Source organism: Rhipicephalus sanguineus, chromosome 1 (assembly GCF_013339695.2).
Source record: "Rhipicephalus sanguineus isolate Rsan-2018 chromosome 1, BIME_Rsan_1.4, whole genome shotgun sequence".
Classification (NCBI taxonomy): domain Eukaryota; kingdom Metazoa; phylum Arthropoda; class Arachnida; order Ixodida; family Ixodidae; genus Rhipicephalus; species Rhipicephalus sanguineus.
Window position 1 is genome coordinate 172888578 of NC_051176.1, and position 17534 is coordinate 172906111.

The following is a 17534-nucleotide window of genomic DNA, read 5'->3' on the forward strand; positions in this document are numbered from 1 at the left end:
ATAACCTTGAACTAGACTTAACTACACCACAACAATAGCTTACATTCTAGAATATTGGGTTTAGAAAAATCTGTGCCCATTTAACTGCTCATGTGAGCATAACCTGCTGTTCTTAAACACAAGGCATAACAAAACAGTCACTGCTCTTTTGGACTTTAGTTTCAGCCAATAAAACACAAGAACTGAGACAGCAAATACCTTAGTGCAACAAATTTATTGCACTAGAAGCCCTACCATGCTAACCTAAAACTTTATGAGGAAGTTACGTACTCTGAAACACAGTAAAGTATGTCAGAATACATTACTGTTTTGTTTTGTGTGATAGCACTCACAACAATAAACAGTACAGATCAATTTCTACTATCTACATTCCAGATGAATGTTTTTGAGGAAATTTTCCATTTTCTTCCTTTCTTTCAAGTAGCATACAGTGAAACAGCACATAACAGTACAAAAAAAAAAAAAATTGCAAGCAACCTTGAATGTACACTAAAAATAAAGAGCAAATACTACAGCTAGAGTAACAGATCACAAGCCCTCAATATCTGAATTTTCCATGCATCAAGAAAGACTCAGCAGATGTAATAATTGCAATTAAAGGTAACAAGCACATTTCTTGAAGGCAGCAGAACTGAGGAGACAAGTGTATAAGCAGGCACCCAAAAATAACTGGAATGTCTTTTCCTTACACAAATGCTTTCAATGCAACCATTATTATAACTGCAAGGCCCTCCACATCAGTGCAACAAGCACTATAGCTCAAAGTTGAATAGCTCATTATTATTTCTCATAAGTTTATTAATATTAAATACCTGGTTATTTTTATTGACTGACCACTAAAAGTAGACTGAACACTGAAAGAATAAGTGCTAAAAATTTACGAGCACCAAGAAGGAGAACAGACAAAGGACTGTTCTCCTTTTTGTGCTCATCAATTTTTAGCGCTTATTCTTTCAGTGTTCATGGATAGCCAACTAGCCCAACAGTCTGTTCTGCAAAAGTAGACTGGGTACATGGAACTGTGCTTTCTCATGCTGGCTTGTTCTGTGACTTTTTCTGTATATAGAGTTTCATAGAAATCTCAAATTCTTATGCATAATTTATGAATACATGAAAGGGCAGGCCCTTTAATGTTACATCAAACTCATGAGCATTATTCTCCAATATGGCTGATGCCAAGGGGATGAGGAGCTGTCCAAGCACACCTTAAGTACTTCCTCTGAGACATGCTGGCACTTTAGCACTCACAGAGTATAACCCACCCCCTTTTCCCCTGTATGTTTGAATGAGGGAAAGAGGCGTTGCACTGAGGAAAGAGGCACTACTTTCTGCATTCCTGCAAGCAGCATGGCTAAGTGCTTTGCTTTAGTGAGCCTTTATAGCGAGTGTTTATAAGCAAATTGCGAAAAGAGGGAAAGACTAGGGGGTTCCACAGCTTCTGGGAAAGCTGGTGGAGCTCTCCAAAGCCAGAAAGCTTGAGAACCCTTAGCCTAGTGAACACATACAATCTGTCTAGGATTAGCTTCACACACAGTTGACAGTAAAGCATATGTTTAGCATACACTTTTTTTATATTCAACGGTAAATAAATGACCTATGATATGTAAAAGCCCAAAAAGAACACCCGTGGAAGGTGAACCTGCCAACGTTAAGCATGTGCACCCTCCCTAGTAAAACTAGGCTAGCGGACCTGCTTGAGGAGTTTGGGAAGCATATAGAGTGCTGACTAATGGGCACGTCCTCTGTTATAGAGAGCTCAATGAGGAGAATATAGCGCAGGATTTCTAGTCCACAAAGACATTGCGGGTATAAACTGAGGAATTTAGGATTGCATGTGAGAACAAGTACAATGCTTTAGAACAAGAAAATGAAGACATAGAAGGTAGAAAGAAAATGAAGACATAGAAGGTAGAAAGAAAATGAAGACATAGAAGGTAGAAAGAAAATGAAGACATAGAAGGTAGAAAGAAACTGTAACTAGTTATTTCTGAAACAGCAATTGAAATTAGAGGCAAAACAACTGGAGACAAACAAATTGGAGACAAGAGCCAAGCAAGTTCTCTCACGCCACGAAAGACTTAATATAAAAATGACAACATATAAAAGTAACTACCGCAAGAGATAAATTACAATTTGCTGAATTGTCAAAGCTGATCAACAAGAGGAAACTCAACAACATGCAGTAGTACAACAATAAAGAGATAGAGAACACAGCAAAAAGAAGGCGGCAGCATCAAAGCAGCTAGAAGGTAACTCAGTATGCAAAAGACCATAATGCATGCTGTAAAGATAACCAGGACAATATTATTAAGAATTTCAATGACAGGTGAAGGTCGCAGAGGACTTTTACTCTGAACTGCACTGTTCAAATAGAAGTCACCCTACCATGAGTGAAATCAAAGTCAAACATGACACCAAAGTTCCATGCATACCTATCGAGGTTAGACAGGCTCTACAAGACATGCCCAGCGGAAAGACTATATGATCAAAGATGGAGGAAATTTTACATGTAACAACCTTGTGACACTCTGCACACAATACTTTAAAAGGGTCGTGAAAAGAAAATGACGTTGCCCAGTTGTAATTTTTCCTGCTTCAACAAGGATTAGACATGCCGATTCCAAAATATTTCGGCGCTATATTCAGTCTATAATTAATGACACCTGTTTGAAATTGCAGTTATCTTGGCCTCCTAAACGACTATGCGGCACTACGGGCAGCCATAGGCACTAACGTGTGACGTCATGCTAAGGGAAGTCATAAACACAGCGTTAGCTTTCTTTTGCTCTAAAATAATAGATTTATAGGAACCTAGATGGGAAACAAATAACACAGCAACTTTTGCACTCCGAGTTGTATACTGTGCAGTACAGCACTTGATCTGCTTGTTTCCGCTTTCAAGCGCTCCGTCATGTGTGTATTCTTGGCTTCGCTCGCATGGTGCAGCATCCCAGTTTTTTCTTTCTCGTTATGTTAGGTTGTGTTTTACGGTGTGTTTTGGGTGGCTTAGTCCTAGCTATGCAATCGTGTGCGTCGTCAGACAGTGCTGTACAACTTATCGAAGTGGAAACAACGTTCGCTTTCACAAGCTGCCGGCGTCACAAGCGAGACAGTACGATGCTACGAATCTCAGCCAACTATGGCTCAGCAAACATCGCTGCATCGCCATGTTTTGTCAACGACAGAGACTTTTCGTCGGTTGACTTAAAGTGACGTCAGCTGTACAGTTGAGGGCAACGTGAGCTGGGAAATCGTAACTGTGATTTTATAGTTATTAAATGAACCCAGACGATGAAACGAGTCAAGGTATAGTATTGAATGGATGGCCAGGATTCCAAATACACACGTAGTTGAAACTTTTCGGAAAACATTTCACGACCCCTTTAAAAACTTCAAATGAACGAACCAGTTTGAAAAACTCCAATATTTTACTAATACGTTACAAGGCAGACATAAAAGGTTTGAAGAACTACAGACCGATTAGCCTTCTTTCAGAATTATACAAGGATAATTCAGATGTTGACAAGGGTAATTACGAATCTGGCAAGAGACACACTTGACTTTAATCAACCTAGAGAGTAAGCTGGCTTCAGGAAGAGGTATTCCACAATGAACCACAGCAATCTGCTCAATCAAGTAATTTAGAAGTTGCTTGATTGAGCAGAATCACCAAGAAAAGCAGCAAAATTTTTATTGCGAAAGGTGTCCCTCAAGGAGATGCAATCTCTCCAATGTTCCCTATTGGGTTCAAGGAGTATTCAAGTGACTAGATTGGGTGGGAAAAAGTATACGTAATGATTAACAGTGATTATCTCAGTAACTTATGGTTTACAGACGATGTCATGCTCTGCAGCAATGATGGCAACAAATTACAAAATATTGTTGAAGACCTAAACCGAGCAAGTCTTAAAGTAAGGTTGAAGATAAATATGCAAAAGACAAAGATAATGTTAGGAGGCTCAGCGAAAGAATCAGAATTTGAGATTGGCAACCAGACCCTAGTATCTATAAAAGAATATGTATATCCAGGTCAATTACAAACAGGGGTGCCTAGTAATGAAATGTTAATTCACCAAAGAATAAGGGCTGGAGCACTTACTTCAGCCATTCCCAAATCATGACAGGCTAAATTTACTGCTGTTCCTAAAGCAGAAAGTGTACAACCATTGTATAATGCCAGTACTAACATATGAGGCAGAAGCTTGAAGCACAACAAAGAAACTCGAGACATTAAGAACCTCGCATCATGTAATGAAAGAAAAATGATAGGTGTAACATTAAGAGATTGGAAGACTGCAAATGGATCAGAAAACAAACACGGGTAGCTGATATCCTAGATGACATTAAGGGGAAAAAAATGGACCTGGGCACGTAATGCGAAGGTCAGATAACCGATGGTCAATGATGGTAACGATGGTTAGAGCAACGAAATGGATACCATGAGATGGGAAGCACGACTGAGGACAGCAGAGGCTTAGGTGGGGCGACGAAATTGAGAAATTTGCAGGTATAAATGGAATCAGCTCATGCAGGACAGGGTAAATTGGAGATCATCGGGAGAGGCCTTCATCCTGCAGTGGACATAAGATAGGCTGACAATGATTCATTATGTAAAAGCACGAAAAGGATGAGAAAAACATTCTAAGGCACACATAAGACAGGACACAGCGCTGTGCCCAGTCTTATGTGTGCCTTAGAAAGTTTTTCTCGTCCTTTTCGCGCTGTTACACAATGAATGAATACCAACTAGCCGGTTTACTGTAGTGACAATGATGATGATGTAAAAGCCAATGTACTTTTCACACTGACATGAAAGGTCTTGCACTAGCAATGGGCACTGTTGCCATAAAAGAAGATATAAGTGCCATATAATGGGGAAAAAAAATTCTGGCATGTTACTGGGCACCCCTCATTAATAAGTCAGCCCCATGTTAGTACAAGAATGCTACACTGCAATACCAATATACGCAGTCATGCTCTGCCAGATGCTATCGCACCCTTTGAGCCTGCTCAGAAAACACTGCACTGGATAAACTGAGAGTCTCTTCAATCTGCCATATTTTGGGGTTTTATGCATCAAAACCATGAAATAGTTATGGGGCATGCAACAGTGGGGAATTCAAAATTAATTTGACCACCTGGAGTTCTTTAACGTACAACTACCTTTAAAGCACCCTCTCACCCCATACAAGTACATACCCATTTCTTACTTGCGGGTTGTGTAGAGTGAAGGATGGACAGATTAATGCAACAAGAACAGCAGTGATAGGGGCACGCAGTCTGAAGTTACTTAGCCTAGAAAGTTCAGAATACAAAAAGAAATGCCTACCCTCAACTTGATCATCACGAGCTCACATGTCCACATTTCACTTGCCAATGTGTTGCAAGGCACTGCCGATGGAATGAGCTGAAAGTTCCTACATTGGCGGAGCTTGCATACTATTGTTGCCCGTTCCATCCAGTGCAGCGACCGAGCCGTTGCCGTAGCAACAAACAATGTGGTGCCGCACCGCCAGCACCCCGAGAAAAAGGGTTCCGTAAACAAAACAGATTCCTTGAACTTGCAGTCTCGAACTCAAAGGAGGGTATTTGCACCACTTCAACAAGAACCAAGGGTGTACCGCACGTGTGAAATGAGGCAGCAGAGAAGCCTTTCGTATGGACATCCGACCCACACAAGCAAAAAGCCAGAGGCGAAATAGCAGCCAGCGCCTCAATCGTGTTTTGTAGCTGTAGTGATCTTTTTTGTTGTTGTTGCAACGGCATCAATGGAAAAGCACGCAAATAAAAACAAAACCCCATAATAATGTCTGTTCTGATGCAATGCCGTGATCCATCTAATGTTACGTTCATCCAATCAAAGGCTTGCGCTCTTAGCGATCATTTCCAGCTGCATTAGCTCTGGCGGGCACAACTACACATTGAGGTGGTAAGTAGTGATGCAGTAATTTCACTGCCTGATAAAAATATTAAATTATTGATATTAAATATATTGATAATTATTTAATTTAAATAAGTAAAATAAATAAATAAATATTGGTGCTTTGACCTATGCCAAAATTATCCCCAGCTATCAGTCTACGCAACCCACAAATAAAGAATAGGTGCTTCAAAAGTGTTCAAGGTGCCCTCTAAGTACATGGGTGTTATTGCATTTTGCCTAAATTGTAATGTAGCCAGGACTTCCTGATGCCTTCGGTATATCAACGCAAACTGGTCGAATGAAGCACTTCAGGAGTCCTGGGCCATCCAGGACAGACTAAGGAACCTATTGCAATACTATACAAGCGTGAAGCAGAGGCATTAATGAGTTCTATAGCATGAAAATGTAATAAAAATTGGCCAGACTGCAATCTCTTTTTCGTTCAAACATGTCATGTAAAATTCAATCCTTATTACCAATGATTCACTACTATTTATCATTTTTTAAATAAGACATGAATATTATCAGGAGCTAGTTCTCTATTTTCACAGTGGTGACGTAACTTATCCACATTGAAGTTAACTTATAAAAGGGCTGTTTTTTGATATATTACTCTGGTTTAATGCTTACCTTTAGCACTCTTTAGAGCAGTCAACCAAGCCTTTAGCATGAACCACAAGTGCAGTGACAAGTTGATGTTGATGCACTCTCACTCTAAGTCACATCATGTGTCATGACTGGAGTAAAGGTAAGCTCATTTGTAAGACATTGTGAATTACGCGCACTATGCCTCATGGCATGCTTGTGCTTATGTGTGTATGAATATTCAAACTTTCGAATAATGCATTGAATACTGTTCTCACGGTGATTGTGCTGTGGTTACCGAGGGATCACCGACCTTCTGCAAATCAACTTACGAAAAACCTAGAAAGCTGGATCGACATGTACGAAAGCGTGGTACAACTGGTAACTTCATAAAAATTTGTGCCGCATATAATTCTCCCCGAAAGATGTGGTGAGTAGAGGGTATGAAAATCAGAAGTCCACTCTAACAATGTGGGATCTCTTTCACAGGAGGTTCTTAAAGGGGTACTGACATGAAAATTTTCAGCACTCAAGAGCCTAGAAAATATACTCGAAGGCATGAGTGCATCCTGAAAAAGTAATTACAGCACGTTTTCAAAGCCAGTTTCGGTTCCCACTGTACCCTGACGTCACAACACGATATAAGCTTCTCGTCATGTGCTCGCGCAAGATATCGTGACGTTTCCAAGGCCGGTCTGTGCCGTGGTTCTGTTGGTGACGTACAAGAGGCCATTTTGAATGTTTAAGTGCCCGACGTCATCACAGCTAGTACCTAATACTGGTGCGTGAGGTCACTAGAATGACGCTGTCGCTGGCGTCACGGTAGTGTCGATGTCAGTAGGTGCACCAAACGAAAATTGACTTTGATGTCAAAACAAAATCTCTTATCAACATTAACTGAGCTTTAAACTTTCTGAGAGCTGTCTCTGCAGACAGGAATTAGTATGGCAGAGTAAGCTCACCTTAGAAAATTGGTGTCAGTACCCCTTAGAGGACATTTACAGATGTTGTTTGCCATCACCCACAAACGCGCCGATGGGGACTAAATGAAAACTTGTGTGATGCTATTATCGGCCATACGAGATTCTAGTGCAGTGGACAATGAGGTCAAAGCCAAGAGTGTCCATGCAATCAAAGCAACTTTGTGCATGGCCTTTTGTCCAACAGAGAGTTAAATCTTTACTGAACACTATGGCTGCTGAGTTCTTCATTGTCAACACACTGTGCTACTATTTTATCAAGTTTTTGATTTACACAGTGATTATTTGAGAGCTATGAACATTTTTAAGTAGTTTTCAAATGTTGGAACAACACAGCTCAGCTCTTCAGTAGGGATCATTAAAGAAAAAAGTTCAGCATACATACATAGACACAAGTGAAGAGATACAGAAGGAAAGTGAAGAAACACTGTTTGTGTTGTCTTTTTGCAACACTGTGTCTGCATCTGCAAGCCCAACATTTTTCTATCATAATATAGAATTGAAAGTATCGCATGTGCTTGATTCTGGCACATTTGTAATAAACATAAAAAAAGGAGAAATGACATAGTAGAGAATGCTATGCTACTCAGGCAGCCAAACTATGCCTACTGAACTGTGACTGTTCACACACATCAAATAGCTTGTGTATGTGAACAAATTGATTTGTTCTGAATGCTGTATTTGTACCTTTAATAAACAATGTGCAGTGATGTACAATGGTATAAGAGACACTTGTTAATGATGTGAATACTAGGATGTCAATATTGTCTCACAATACTGATAAAAAGAGCTGTCCAGTGTTTAAAAACAACTTGAAAAATATTCAATATACGACTTAAATCACCTCAGGCACTATTTTATTTGTATTCAATTTATCTCGAAGATTAATGTTAGCACACCCTTACTTCTGTAAGGCGAGAAAAAAAAAAACAGACTCTATTCTAACCAATTATGTATAGTAAGCTGCTGTGTTGTGCTCAATTTTGCAGTAGCCTAGTAGGTGACTTATATACAATGCAAGTTACTATTTGATGGTCTGCAACTCACCAGCTGGCAAAACATGAATGGAATCACATCAGTACGCTGATGACCCTATTTTCAACTGTCATGAAACAAGAAAAGCTCTCCAGCCAATTATGTGTGTTCACAACGCTTCATGTAGTATCACTCTAGTTCTGGGAAGCTATTTGACTGTTTTTAGGGAGCCTTACCTTCGGCCTCTAAGCTCAGTGATGGCCCGAGACCCATTGGGAGTCAGCAATTCCACTGTAAAAGCTGGCATTGGGCTGCTACGATCAGTGAGTGATGGGGCCTTCTCTATTGAGCTTGTAGACACTTTCCTGCGATGACTTTGAAGTGACACTTGGTGTTGATGGGATCCGTATGCGTGGTTCCGCTTTGGAAATGTAGCTAAACCATCATATGAGGGTTGTGGGTAAGTCTCTTCGGGACGAAAAGGTCCATGCACATGTGTGGGCACGAGGCGCTTAGGGGCTGGTGCAACAGGTTGGAACTGTTGGGGGAAGTCCAGGCTGTGAGTTGGTGAAGTGCCTGAAAAGCTGTACTGGGATGGACATGGAGACGGCGTATAACGGCCATCCCCTTTGTCCCACCCAATGGTCCATATCGCAAGCTCTCAGCCCCGTCACCTGCTAGGAGCGAGTCCCCACTACGTGAAATGTATGGGGTAGTAGGCATGCTGGTGGCCTCGTGGTTGCGGGTACAGAGGCACATTTGCACGCAGGCTTTGATGTACATGGCCAGAGAGGAGGACATCAGCATAGGGCGTGACAGGCTTGGCATAGGCCTCGCGAGGGTAGTGGGCCGAGTGGGGCCGACTCTTCAAGCCTCCTCGATGCTGATACATTTCAAGGACATCCTTGTGTGCAGACACCACTGAGTAGTCCAGGCGGTCTTCAGGCAGGCCAGCTGCATAATGCAGCGGAACCCGCTCTGAACTCTGCTGGACCCCGTGGGAGCCTTTGGGGGACTGCCTGGAGATGCATAGGAACCTGAACTTGAGGTGCAGTTGCCACTAGAAGGGGAGCTTAACTCAGCAGGGAAGTCTGCATAGGAGGGAACTTGCAGCTGTTTGTAAAGGATGCCAGGGACTTACGCTCCCGTCGCTTGTGAGGTTGGAGTGTGCTGGCCACTCCGGCCTCGCCTAGCTGGAGTGGAGGTCCCCGGTACTTGGGCCATGTGCCCCCATTATGTTCCTGTGTTGTCTGCCAGAAGAGCGCTTGCCGCCAGTTTTGCTGTAGCACTCCAGCATCGAGTCCAACTCTTCAATGGGGCCTTTCGTCAGGCAGCAGGGCCTTCTTCTCCTTGGAGACCCGCTTTCACCAAAGATCTTGTTGTACGCTTTGTCCAGGAGTGTTGGCTGAACACCGACAGAGGCTCTCTCTGACGCTCCACCTGACTTACTGCTCCGGCTGCTTAAGGTCAACGTTTTGGTGTGGTTTCCAAGTTCATGTAGTGTGTCTGTCTGCACTGAGCATGAGACAAAAGACTTTTCCTCACGCTGGTGTGCTGGGGGAGACCCTGCAGGAATACAAAAAACAAAATGAGTGATACTCCTGTAGCCTTAAAAATTAGGTGTAAGTACACAGACAGTACTGTTAATATATTTGCTTTCATAAATGAGAATGTGGCAAACTAATGCCATCTGCAGAAAGTTCCTGGAAAAGCTTCAAGTATTAAAACTAAAATTTAGTATATAGTCACACAACACTGTTAAAAACATCAGTCTTTCTTATGAAATAAAGAAAAATACTGAAGGGCAATATGGATTTGAAAACAGCAGCTTTCTAGCCTTACACCACATGTGAACACTTGTTAAAGCCCTCCAGATACAGAGATCGAGCAGGATGCTCCATTTTCAGGTTTAGTGCCCATGTCACATGGGCATTTGGAAGGCCTTCCAACCGATAGTCTATTGACTTAATGGTCAAGCACGAGCTGCTACACGGTATGTTTCGAAGGCCATCGAGTCACTATATCAAACTTCGATAGCCATTGAGCAATGAAAACGGAAACAGCGCGAACGGCCCTGTCGTTCACAGTGTGCTCGTATCCCGATTAGAAAAAAAGAATCTAACCAGTATGCTTTAAAAGCATTATATGTGAGCCTTGCAAATTATTTAATGAAGTATTTTTGCTACTTGAAATGTGCAAACTGCACATACTCTCGACGACAGCGACGTGCTGTCTTCATTGTGCCATCTTGCCGTGTGTCGCTCACCACAGTTTCGCTGCTTAACAACTTGAAGAACTAAATATGCATTCATGACTACGAATCAACAATTTATTGGAATCTTTAAACAAAAACAGACATGTTTGTGTTTTGAAGTTAATTTATATTATTTAACTTTAAATGACATGAATACGAAAATAAAGATCCGCAGCGCCACACAATTTTTGCGAGAAACGCGCTGAACCACTGAACGGCCATTTAAAACTGCTGTGTAGCAGCGCAGAGTTGTGAAATTTCGATGGCCATCGACTGGATGGCCTTTCAAAGGTGCCCGTGTGACACAGGTATAATATTTTTTAATTTCAGGGGTAAAAATCAGTTGTCATTTTTAAAGAACATAAAGAGAAATTGGGATTTTTGTTGTCTGGCAGCCCCACTCAAGATTATCGTGTTAACTTTCATAAAGAATTACCCATGCAATGGTCTTCTTTAGACAAAAACATTCTATTTTATCAAGTGATATCACTCACAGGATGGGTAGAAACTTGGGCATGTTGGTATCCTCACGTTAAAAATATATAACAGCCTGACAGACAGGACAAAGGAAGAAAGACCCACACAGTGCTGTGTGCGCCTTTCTTCGTTTTTCCTTGTCTCTCATGCTGATATGTATATTTCAATATGAACTACCAAAATCCCCAAGTCTCTACTCTTCATGGCTTAATTTTTATACAATGGGTCCTTTTTCATGTTGCTCAGCCACTCCAAGAACACTGCTGTGTGTGTCTTCCATCTGTCCCTGTCTCTAAGCTGTTCTCTATTTTAAAGTGTAAGCTATTATGAGCTCCCTACAACAGTTGATTCTGGTAGCGATGTTGTCCACCACCGCTGGTGGCCATTGCAGCTGTTGCACATAATGAAAAAAAAAAAGAAAAAAGAAAGGCGGAAGCTTGCACTCAGCCACGCAAGGCTTGAGACACAGCGAAGCTGGTCGAGCACGGCGCCGCTCGTACTTGGCTTTCCGGTAGGCTGGATCCTGACGTAGAGCCCGCATACATGCAGCCTTTCACTCACAGTGATTGGCAGTACCTTCTCTTAGTCTCTAGTTCTCCCATTCCCTGGCCGCATATCCTGGATCTGCTCATCGCTGCCGTTCTCGTACAGCGACAAGCCTCATTCACGATGCGCTGCTACTTCTTCGGGAGCACGTACTTTCTTTGCGAGTCCCATGGCTGTATCTGATCGAGCGGGGAAGCGCGGCGGAACTCGGTTGCACGAAGTGTCTCCGTCGCTGGGGCATGGCTTAGCAATACCAGCTCCATGGTTGCTGCTACTGCACATGCGTGGCTTGGCATGACGTCATGAGCTTATGCCAGGCGTTCTAGCAGCTGCGGCGTCACTGGTTGCCATGGCTAAGGCGCGGCTGGCTTTTCATGAAACGCGCACATTTAATGGCTGGCTTAAACAGCTTCGCTGCTAAAAACAACAGGGCTCAAGCCAGAATCGCACCCAGGTATTCTCCATGGAGTCACGGGTTCTACCACACAGCCACGCCAGCACTTGAAACTGCTTCAGAAAAAGACCCTATAAAGGCTTCATGTCAGGCAAGGAGTCACGTTAACAGTTGTAATATTGTGTGGCAGAAGCACAGAATCACACAAGCGCCACGTCATGTGAACTGCACAATGAGTGGGTGGTTTAAAGCTGCCCAGCCATTACAAGGGACTCTGCCATAATTCATCATCATCAGGCCCAAGACATGTTTAGATATTCCTTCTTTGTTCTTGCATTGTTCTAACAAAGAAAAAGAAAACAGAGTGAGAAGCAGTGCTGATAAATCTGCTTCACAAGCGAAAAGATGCAGACATTATCAGATGTATCTTGAACGTTTCTGTATCCATCTTAGACATGTTGGGCTTTTCATTCTGTTACTGCTAACTCCAACCCCCTATCATAAAGAAACGAACAAACAAAAAAGCCCACATGTGGTTTTTACTCTGGTTAGTTTCAGTTCGGAGAAGTAAAAATTTATAACCGTGAACAAACCGGTTCAGCGCTACTGACTTCAATGTGCTAAGCTGAAACACTCCAGGCAGCACTGCTCAAGTGACTGCACTTGTCAGTTTACCAGGACCTGTACTTTGTAATTTTTCGTTCCATTTCGATTCATTTCCAATCAAGTATTTTGCTGAGCACATGGCACATCCAAAAGCTTTGTTGGGAGATGAAAGAGAGCGGCTTTTTGGACCTGGCCTGTAATGGAAGACCAGGGCAAAAATTGAAACTTCTGCTGGTTGGAGGGTGGATTTATAAGCGGTTTTTCGCAAACACGTTTTTCAAATCGCACACCGCGGGACATACAGTAGCTGCGAACCACAGCAGCATCTTTTCGGTAGCGGCTGGGGCACATGTGTGCTCTCCTTTGACCCCGGAGCAGCAGCAAACGAGAGCATGCGCACACCCTGTTGCACACGGGTGTATGCATCATGTCACACACTTTCGGCAACATAGTTCTGAATTCCACCATGCGTGTCCTTGCATCAGCATCCAATTTGATGCATCTTTGTCACTGCGTGGGAAGTAACAAGCACAAGTCGCCCTAGAGGTGGCAGCAACGGCCCCTCACTTGTAAGAGATCTCAATCAATCAGGAAATGGCCGTCACTGACAAGCCTAGTAATATCTAGCAAGTTATCTCGATGATGTGCAAAGGTTTGTCGCCACTGAGCTCGCTCTCCATGATATCAAAGTCAGAAGATTGTATCCTGGACTCATTGAAGAAAAGGATAAATTCCCAGCAAAAGCAGTCAAACCACCAGCACACTCCTTTTACTGCAAATGAAAGTTTTTCTTTAGTAAGTGCACTGTCGCAAGAAGTTTTAAGTAGCTGACAGATTTCTATGGAGCTATCGTAGTTACTCACTGCACCGCAACCAACGGCACAAAGTTATGTAGGTGTTACATGAGGTTCTTTGATAAAAACGAGCTTACAAACTTTGTTGGACTAATGCACAGTGGTGATCGAAGTTAGGATGCTGTACAGAATCTTCTACTCAATTCTATCGAACACAGTAGCATAAACATAGCATGCGCGTGTACATGTGCATGTTGTTGCAAATTAGAAAGTGTGGCTACTGTGAACAAACGTGCAATAATTCAGGTTGTCCTCTCACTTTCGTGTTCTGAACCGAAGCTCATCTGTTTTTCTGGTGTGCGATGAGCTTTGACAGCGCACATTCGCTGGACTGACTGGAACGTAGGCAGATTGGCGGTGTTGTGCCACTCTGGTCGATACCCAAGGTTCTGATGGCAAGTCACAGCAGCAGAACGGTCACTTCGCCTACACTGATTAGCACAGTCTGCATTTCTTTCAGCTTTATGTGTGTCTGGCCTACCAGTGAATAGAACTTTGCTGGTGCGACATCAAACCATAGATGTGGTCACCAGCTCTCAGATTCTCAGGTTTTTTTGTACTGTTCTACTACGTAGATAATTTCGTGGTACATTCGTGTAAAAAAAAAACCCATCGGCAAATACACTTTGCATAAAACGTCGAGCTTCGATATAATATAACAAAGCAAATTGCTGACTTTATTATATCGAGTTTTAAATGTAGTGTATACATAACAGAGACAAAGCACAACAGAAAGAACAACCAATACCAATCAATAGAGACGGATTTTAGGCAAATGCTTATTTTGTCCCTTGTGCTCCATCGTGCCACTTTGATATATGAGCATGAATTGGAGGTTAAAAAGTGCCTACAAATGCCTATTTTGGCATTCGTGCTTAAATGCTTACAAATGCCTATTTTCGAAATTGGGCCTATATGAACACTTTTAGCCTCAAGTTTTGCTCCCAGGTGCAGTTTGAGACCATATTCATGTTACCGTGAAGCACTGACTGTTCGGAACTATGGGGTTCAACCTAGTCTCAAGTTCAACCAACTCGCGGAAACAACCACTAGTGGAAGTGAAGTAGGACACGCTGGCGAGCATTCACTGCTGCACTGGCATGGCGCGATCGGTTGACGAATGCGAGACCGCGGAGAGCCGTCAGCGGAAAGGAGAGTGAAGAGCAAGAAAAGAAAGAAAACGGGATGTGCACGCGGCTTTTGTTTTGTTTGTAACTTACTTTGTCAGGTGTCACTGCGGTAGCGTAGCCAGAAATTTTTTTCAGAGGGGGGGGGGGGGGGGGGTCAACCATTCTTTATGTGTTCATGCATGCGTTGATGTGTACGTATATATCACATGCAAAACTGAAAATTTCAGGGGGGTGGTGTTTGAACCCCTCCCCACCGCCTACGCCAGTGGTTCACTGCCAGGGGAGAAATTAGCTCTATGCGATTAGACTCGGCCAATAGGCCGAATCCCTCCCTTCTGGTCTTTTAGCGATCTGGTTACCTGCTCCTGCTCTGTCCTTCTCAGTCATGCCGAAAAGACACCCAGGAGTGTGTTGATACGACAGTGGACAATTTACCCACTGTGCAGAACACAGGAGAGACCATGTTCTGTGAACCGTGTGAGACAAAGCACAATAGACCTTTTTCAAGCACACGAGCGCCACCAACGGGCGCGCAAGCGGTCATGGGAAATGTCTGTACGTCGCAGCAGCCGCCTCGACTAGGCGTGCAGGCCTTGCACTGTAGCTCTCCGCTTGCGCCGGCGAGGACTCCTTAGACACAGTGAATTTGGCAAGGTGCAACATGTTACTGCTCAATTCAATCCCGAACTTCAGTGTTTAGCTGCGACAGCCTCTCGACGATTTCCGTCCTGTCCCACTGTTGGACTAGTTGAGCGGCACAGAAGCGTCACTTTTTATTTATTTATTTTTTGCGCTAGTGCGCCTTACGGCATAAATGAAAAAAGAATGCAACTCGGTTGCCTATGAATTGCAGGAGCGATCTATATGACTCGTGGATGCATTTAAAATCCAGCGTCCATGACACTGTCTGCGAGTACAGTGTGAGGTTCTGATATTTAAAGAGTACACTATATAGAAAGTCTAGCCGGCATTTGGGGAAAGGAGATACATTCATTGCGTCGCTTGCACCTTATATGTAACGAACAATAAGTGCTTACTAACCTTCATTGGTGCTATAACTACAGGTTGGAATAATACTTAGAGCGAAAAAAGAAAGGAGCAGTACAAGGAAGGAAATGCACAAACGAGCGCTCACACACAACTGAAGGTTTATTGCACGCGTGAAAAAGAAGCATATATATATACAAAAATCGGAGCGCGTCGCGCGTGTCACAGAGAGGCACCAGAAGTCAAACAACCAAGGCGCGTGCTTACAGTCGATTAATAAAGTTGAATTCCCTGTCTTGTAACGACTGAGAAGGTTGACTGACACAAAGTGTGGCGTTATTTGTGACATGATATACCTCCGAAATTTCTCACGTTGTCTGATTAGGTTGATGGTACCAGTGCCTCCTCTATAACTTCAGTGCCTGGTGGATGGGGAGGAGAACAAAAGGCGCGACCGTCGGCGCGAGTACAACGGTCACCGCCAGGCGCCGCCACCCAAACAGGGGTTTCGCGGTCTTTCGCTCGCTGCACGGCATCACTTGCGCAGGTGCGGCTGCTAGTTTCGTTTCCCGATTTTCTCGACTTCAGGATATCGAGATGCTGACAATGATCGGTAGAAGCAAGGCCTACTCGACCGCTAAGCTCTTGAGCTCTTGAGACCGATTGAGTTCGAAACAGCAACACCTCTCGGGTGACTGGAACGCACGCACACCGGTAGTCGCAGTGATCTCGTTAATGACGTCGATTTCTTTTTCAGGGGGCATAAGAATGTCATCGTTAAACTGTGCGTTCCGTGAAGATCTTTCATTGCAGTGGTAGCAAAAGCACGCGTAGCACAAGTAGTCCGTCTCACTGGCAGTCACTGACCTTTCGGGCGGTTAAACGTTTCTTCAAAGCGTATATGCCTAGGTCGGTAACTCTACGAAATTGTGGCTTCTTTGCAATAATTAAAGGAGTACTGACACGATTTTGAGACATCGAAAAAGGGACATTTTTTGTTTCGTTGGGCTGCGTCCTGCATGCAGCCTAAATCGCAGAAATCACTGCCAGGGTCACAGGACGACAATTCACTCATCGTTGTTTATGTGCACCACGAGCAGATCACGAATTTCGTGTCAGTACTCCTTTAAGCTTCTTGTGCTTCGAAAGGTAGTCTCCACAATACACTCATTCCCAGCTATACTTTCTCGCCATGAGACGCACAGGAGGAGTAGAGTAAGAGCAAAGCACAAGAACTATCCGCACGAATGAAGTGTGAACAGCGCTCTGAACGCGCGGCTAGTTCAGGCCGTCTGCTGCCGACATCTAAAATAGGCAAGCGCGTCCGGTTACCGATAGTTTTGCTTTTCTTTCCTTTGACATTCCATATTTTGCTTTGCCACTGGAGCGCACGTTAATGCTTTCCACTGATCGCAACTGGCGCAGCGCAGTTTCTCTGGCAGCAGCGTGCGTGAAGCGAGCGCTCATAGCTCCCTTATAGAGTTCTCATCTTGCTTCCATCTCTCCCTTGTTATCAGCGCCTAGCTGCGATGCGAACAGAGGGCGGATAGAATAGCGAAGCTCCAGTGCACGTGCGTTCAAGTCACCCGGGAGGTGTTGCTGTTTCGAACTCAATCGGTCTGAGGACGCGGAAACGAGCTCTCACTGCGCCGTCTCTTACAACGAGCATCTCGGGTGCGCGCGCGCTCGTAGCCCCGCGCTCGTGGCTGCTGCATGACCAAATAATTTCAAAATTAACGTCTTCAGTGCCGGCGACACCTTTTTCGGTACCTGCTGGCCTTTTAATAAAAAAGCAATTCAATCCTGCCTGCATTTTATACACT

The 17534-nt window shown here is 43.6% G+C and overlaps 1 protein-coding gene across 1 annotated transcript in view; it reads right to left on the reverse strand.

Annotated features, from left to right (window-relative positions):
• Window positions 1–17534, reverse strand: part of LOC119380257 (disks large homolog 5-like) — a 154552-nt gene that overhangs the window by 65003 nt on the left and 72015 nt on the right. Inside the window, 8 exon segments of the mRNA XM_049417805.1 lie at window positions 8700–8828; window positions 8830–8878; window positions 8881–9097; window positions 9100–9172; window positions 9174–9462; window positions 9465–9573; window positions 9576–9706; window positions 9709–10029. Coding sequence (XP_049273762.1) covers window positions 8700–8828; window positions 8830–8878; window positions 8881–9097; window positions 9100–9172; window positions 9174–9462; window positions 9465–9573; window positions 9576–9706; window positions 9709–10029 — 1318 coding nt within the window.